We start from the raw sequence: 6949 nt of genomic DNA on the forward strand, positions 1-6949 counted from the left end.
ATGGTCACACCGCAATCCCTTCTCCTCCATTCTCCTCTCGGGATCTTGGGCACGCACGCACACGCGCCCGGCCTGAGTTTTAAGCCACCGGGTCCGGGACACGAACCACGGTCGACTACATTGGAGTCCAGCGACATAGCCATTACGCTAACTGCTGGTTCCCTATCTCTGGTCAAATTAAAATAAATGAATGAATAAATAAATAAAGGTAAATAATTCTTTAAAAAAAAAAAAAGAAAAAGATCAAGTTCCATTAAAAAATAAATAAATTTTTTTGGAAAGGTTTTTGCTATAGGGTGCGTGTGCTCACCAGAAAGACAGAAAACAAGAAATCACCCCCCCACAGGGGAGATGGCCACATGACAATCCCTTCTCCTTCACTGTCCTCTCGGGATCTTGGACACACATGCGCACATGCCCAGCATGAATTTCAAGCCACCGGGTCCAGGACTTGAACCGTGGCTGACTACATGGGAGTCCAGTGACAGTTATTACATCAACTGCTGGTCCTAAATAAAATCAATTTTAAAAGAAATAAATAAAACCGGGACCAGCACATGGCATACTGGTTACATTGCTCAACTGCCACAGTTGACCACAGTTTAAGTCCTGGACTCGGCAGCTTAAATTCAGGCCGGGCGCACATGCATGCCCAAGATCCTGAGAGAAGAATATGGAAGAAGAGACTGCAGTACGGCCATCCCCCACCCCAGTGGTGAGAGATGACTTCTCACTGTCTGTCTCTGTCTTACCAGTGAGTCTATGCGCCCCATAGCAAAAATCTCTCTTAAAATAATATATAAAATAAAATTTAAGTCTATAATTTAAAAAAAAATCTAATTTTTCAAAGACAGCACAAATCTAAGGGTAAGATGGACAGAATGGAGCTGTGGAAGGGCTTAACATGAAGATGAGGAGGCAAGACTCAGCCACAGTGATGCGGGTGGTGGAGGGCTGCCACATGAGGCCAGAGCTACATGGAAGGCCCAGGATTCCAATCCTGAGTTGAACTAAACATGCCAGGTACATCCAGGAATCCTGACTGGCTGGAAGGTGGGGGGAGGGAGATCATGAGATGGTGAGACCCTGTGGGGTGCCCTCTCATGTGAAAGAACATAGCTAACTTTTTCTTTTGCTGGTGCATGTGCTCATCAGAGACAGCAAAACAGAGAGAGGAAGAAGAGAAACCAATCCCCATAAGGAAGGGTCACACCACAATCCCTTCTCCTCCATCTCTTCCTCCTTTCAGGATTTTGGGCATGCGTGTACATGCCAAAGGCATGTTTCTCCAGTTGTAAGGTGCAAACTCAACTGCATGGTCAGCCATGTGGAAATGTGGAATCCAACTGCCTCAACCACCAGACCATGGAGTTAGCCTAATAGATACGCTTTTAAAGTTTACATTAATTTAAATAATTGTACATTACACACACACACACACACACACACACACACACACAGATATAAAATGTATGTATGTTAGGAGGCAAGAATTTCTACCCTGGTACTGCTAGTAATTAGTGATAGATCTCCAACTCTCTGAATCCTCATCTATAAAGTATGGACATTTCACAGATGATCTCAACATCCTTCTTGTTCTAAAATCATATGGCTCTATTAACATACCTAGAAGTCAAAGGCCAAGCTCAGCTGCTATGGATCATACTGAAAGCACTGCTGGTTGGAGGCTGAGGCCACATGAGGTATCTGGGTTCAGTTACCAGCCAAACTCGCTGTACACACACACACACACACACACACACACACACACAGATATAAAATGTATGTATGTTAGGAGGCAAGAATTTCTACCCTGGTACTGCTAGTAATTAGTGATAGATCTCCAACTCTCTGAATCCTCATCTATAAAGTATGGACATTTCACAGATGATCTCAACATCCTTCTTGTTCTAAAATCATATGGCTCTATTAACATACCTAGAAGTCAAAGGCCAAGCTCAGCTGCTATGGATCATACTGAAAGCACTGCTGGTTGGAGGCTGAGGCCACATGAGGTATCTGGGTTCAGTTACCAGCCAAACCTAAACATCAAGCTGGAAGGCTGGATCCAACCTTGGCAAGAGCCTATCAAAAATTGGTGTCTCTGGGCCAGCAGGTGGCGTGGAGGTTAAGGTGCTGGCCTCCCAAGTGGCCGAGCACGGTTCAAGTCCTGAACCTGGTGGCTTGCTTTCTTTCTCTCTCTCTCTCTCTCTATCCAAATTAATATTATAATAATAAATAAAAGTAAATAAACAATTACTTTTAAAAAATAGTGTCTCTCAAAAATAACTTCAAAAAAGGGTCAAAGACTAAATGTTAAAAGACCAATTTCTCTTAACAAGTTCTTGACTGAATTATGTGAAATTATTCCTGGAAGTATACAATATAAATTGGATTAGTTAGCACTATCCAGGTTGTCACGCATGAATACTCTTCCTAAGTTCTATGGGACACCAGTGCACTCTCCTTCCAAAAGACAAATTACTTCTGTGACCCATTCATAGCACCAATTTAGTTTACAGCACAATCCTATCTACTTTTGCTATTTTAATGAGAAACTGTATTAGAGGGGCCAGCAGATGGTATAGTGGTTAAGGGCACTGGACTCCACATGGCCGACCCCAGTTTGAGTCCTAGACCTGGTGGCTTGCTTTCTCACTTTCTCTCTCTCTCTCTTACACTCTCACTCTGTTCCTCTCCGGTCAAATTAAAATAAATAGTTAAATAAAAATAATTCTTTAAAAAAATTAAAATGACTTTTTTTTTTGCTGTGGGAAAGACTGTTTTTACAAATAAGGGTGTTATTTAGTTTAAATCAAAGATCATTTACTAAAATAGTTTAAGACAACCACAAGGGCTTAGAGAAAGCTCTTCCCTCTGCTTCCTCTTTCTCCTGTCTGCTTTAGTGTCTGCTCTGAACACAGAAGTCAGTATTCTTGAGAAAGAATTAGACTATAACCTCCCTGAAAAGAACATATTAACTTACATTTTTAGCTTTCAGGGGGCTTCAAATGTTCTTTTTGGGTTAGAGATGACAGAGGAAAGATGAGATTTCACCCACCTCAGTGGCCATGCAATAATTCCCCCTACTCCAGTCTCCTCAGGATTTTGGGCATGCACACACACATGCCCAGGGTAATTTTCAAGCCCCCAAGTCCAGGACCTGAACCATGCAGTTGGTCATATGAAGTCCAGTGCTTTAAATCTCCAGACTACCTGGTTGCCTCAAAACATTTTTTTTAAGAATTATTTTATTTGACTTTATTAAAGCAAGCCACCAGGTCTGGTACTCAAACCATGGTTGGCCATGTAGAAGTCCAGAGCCCTTAACAAACAATGCCCCCAAAACATACTTTTAAAGAAGCCTAATTTAGCTGAGAAAACCCAATATTTCATTGGTCCTTTGGAGAGTAATATCTTACCTCAGACGCTTCCTGTCCCTTGACCGAGATCTTCTTTTATCTCTACTACGAGATCTCTCTCTTCTTCTATCTCTATCTCTGCTTCTTGACCGTCTGTCATCTCCACGTTTGCTTCTCTTGTCTGAAGGTGAACGACTTCTGGATCGACTTCCAGAGCGCCCTCGTGATGCAGATCGCTTCCGATAGTGGCTAGGGTATATTAAGCAAACATAGCTTCTATTATATTTTATTCATTTTATGACAGCGAAAAACACAGATCAAGTTCAGGCCCCAGGCAGCTTACATTCTGGGGAAGGCAGAGATGACACACTAGTAAAGACACAAATGAACAGAGCAAGTAGTGCCATGGAGAACAGCATATGACAGTAAAGAAGAAACAGAATGGGAAGTAGATTAACTGTATCAGGTGACTGCGGAAGTCCTCACTAACAAAGTATCATTTATTAGAGGTCTGAAGGAAATAAACTAGGCCACAGACATGCGCGAGAGGAACTTTCCAGGCAAAAGACACAAATGCAAAGTCCCTGAGAAGTAAGCTTGACTAGAATGGAAGCCGGGGTTGACTGGTTGACAGAGCAATGAGACAAAGTCAGAGAAACGTCAGGGCAGACGAGCGTGGAGGGCCTACAGGCCATTATAAGAACTCTTGTCTTTGAGTATGACGAAAAGCTGCTGGACAATTTTAAGCAGAGGAGACCCAAAACCTTCCTAATGTTTGTAAAGTGTTACTCTGGCTGCTCAGCAAAGAACAAATAAAGCGAATAAAGGGCAAGAAGAGTAAACAAGCAGAATGATACACCAATCATCCAGGTAAGAGATTCTGATGGCTTAGAGCAGAATGGCAGTTAAGGCAGCTGAACTTCACATGGCTGAATGCATGGTTCGAGTCTCATACCCACAGCTTAAAAACATGTCAGGCATGTGAATGTGTGTCCAAAAATCCTGACAAGAGAATGGAGGAAAAGGTATTGTAGTGTGGCTATTCTCCTGGGGGGTGGTGGTGATTTTTTTGTTTTGCTTTGTTTTATAGAGATTTCTGCTATAGGATACATGCACTCACTGGAGAAAGAAGAGACCAGAAGACAGAAAGCAAGAAGTCAACTCCCAGGGAGGATGGCCTATGCCATAATCCCTTCTCCTCCATTCTCCTCTCGGGATCTTGAGCACACATGCACATTCCCAGTGTGTTTCAAGCCCTTAGGTCCAGAACTCAAACCAGTCAGCCATGTGGGAGTCCAATGATGTGGCCCTTACGCCATCTGCTGCCCCCACACATGAGATTTTCTCACTTTCTCTCTTTCTCTGCCTCTCTCCTCAAGCACAAGCACCTTATACTAAACTTTAAAAAAAAAAAAAAAAAGAAAAAAAATACTTATATTTCGTGGGGCCAGCAGATGGTGTGGTGGTTAAGAACACTGGACTCCCACATGGGCAATCGCAGTTCGAGTCCCAGACCTGGTGGCTAGCTTTCTCACCTTCTCTGTCTCTGTCTCTCTGTCTCTCTCACTCTCTCACTCTGATCAAATAAACAAAAATAAAGTTAAATTAAATAATTCTAAAAAAATACTTATCTTTCTCTTGGGGCCAGCAGTTGGCATAATGGCTATGTCACTGGACTCCCATGTACTCAACCGCGGTTCAAGTCCCGGACCCAGTGGCTTAAACTCACACTGGGCGCATGTGTGTGCGTGCCCATGATCTAGAGAGGAGAATGGAGAAAAGATTGCAGCATGGCCATACCCCCTGGAGGGGTGATTTCTCACTTTCTGTCTTTCTCTCTGTCTCTGTCTTTCTGGCAAACGCACACACCCTATAGCAAAAACCTCCCCCACCCACCCAAAAAAAACCTTATCTTTTTCTCATAAAAATAAATTATCTGTGCACGTTTGTACCAAAGTTTACAATCCATCCTCTTTTGGGGCCCAGGTTCTTTTCAGGACCTACCTCCTATTTCTCTTCAGCCCTTCATGCAGGCAAACTGATGCTATTTTATCTATTTCTCTAATACTCTAAACTTTCCCACCTCTCAGCCTTTCATTACTCTTTGAACAAACTAAGAGCACAACCCTGCTTGGCAAAGAGGCTTATAGGAGAAGGCCAAAGGACTAGAACGAACCTTCTTGTGAAGGGTCCTGAAGGCTGGATTTAGGAGTCTGAATTTTATCTTGGAAGCAGTAGGAGTAAGTTGGGGAATGATACAATCTATCTTTATCTCAGAAGTGTCACTCTGGCTGTACTGTGAGGAATCTATTAAGAGAACGAGATCAGAGGAAGATAATAAAGCAGAAAGGCGTCAATATGAAGCAGGTGTAATAATCTAGGCACTAAATGATTAGGGCCTTGATTGATTAAGTCAGGAAAAGCAAAAATGGAGAAAACGTGCAAAATCTAACATGAGTCAAACAAATAATCACTTCTGGATTTTTGGTATGAATAGTCAAATGAATGGCAATGCCTTCAAGGAAATTTAAAATATGTACACAGGAATTTTCTACAAAATTATTTATAATCTTTCCAGGTGATGTTACATGGTGTATATATTTGCTATCATTTATGCTTTGCCCATTTCTCTAAAGATTAATTATGTCTCTTTCCTAAATTTTTTTACTTTGCTATAGTACACATGTGCTCATGAGACAGAGACAGAGACAGAGAGAGAGAGAGGGGGCGAGAGTGAAAAATGACTCCCATGGGGGATAGCCATGCCACAATCCCTTCTCCTCCACTCTTTCGGGCGCATGCACGCACACATGCAGCAGAGTGTTTCTTTTAAATGATTTTATTCAACTTTCTTTATCCGCTTAATTTGACAAAAGAGGGACAGAATAAGAAAGTGAGAAAGCAATTGGGCAGCAGGTGGCATGGTGATTTAGGTGGCTTGACTCCCACATGGCTGACTGCGGTTGGAGTCACAGACCTGGCAGCTTGCTTTCTCACTTTCCTCCTGTCTCTATCTGGTTAACTTCCAAATAAATAAATAAATAAAATAATGACCATGAATAAAATTTTAAAAATAATAAAGTGAGAAAGCAAGCCACCAGGTCTAGGATTCAACTCTTAGTGGTACTTGTGGGAGTCGAGGGTCCTTAACCACCAGGCCACCTGCCGGTCCCTGCAACACTGTTTTTCAAGCCACAGGTCCAGTACTGAAACCCGCAGTCAGCCCTATGGGATCCAGCCACTTTAACATTCCCACCACCTGCTGGTCCCAAAGTTAATTATAATATCTCTATAAAGCATTCTTAGCATTGAAAACAAAGCAAAACCCTCAATGTCCCTAGAGCTAAAGAACCTTTCAGTCGTTGCAAAACAGATAGCAAAGTCATCTTTAAGATAAAATTCCAAGATCCGGAACCAGTTATCAACAATCTAAAGTTCTGAAGAAATCTCATCATTCTAATAAGACCTCCCACCCTTACAGTTTCGAAAGGATAGAAAGCAAATGACAAAGAAACATGAAATCTATTTGCGAAGTAAATGACCCTGCAACAAATATTAACAGTAGCTGAGGAAGAGCCTAGTCGTGT

General features: G+C 42.2%; 1 protein-coding gene across 1 annotated transcript in view; it reads right to left on the reverse strand.

The window, feature by feature from the left end:
* DDX46 (DEAD-box helicase 46) overlaps window positions 1-6949 on the reverse strand; it is an 81149-nt gene that overhangs the window by 73536 nt on the left and 664 nt on the right. The window contains exon 2 of the mRNA XM_014583589.2: window positions 3423-3611. Within this exon, the coding sequence (XP_014439075.1) occupies window positions 3423-3611 (189 nt within the window). The remainder of the gene's footprint in view (window positions 1-3422; window positions 3612-6949) is intronic.

This window comes from Tupaia chinensis, unplaced genomic scaffold (assembly GCF_000334495.1).
Source record: "Tupaia chinensis unplaced genomic scaffold, TupChi_1.0 Scaffold144346_1, whole genome shotgun sequence".
Taxonomy (NCBI): Eukaryota; Metazoa; Chordata; class Mammalia; order Scandentia; family Tupaiidae; genus Tupaia; species Tupaia belangeri.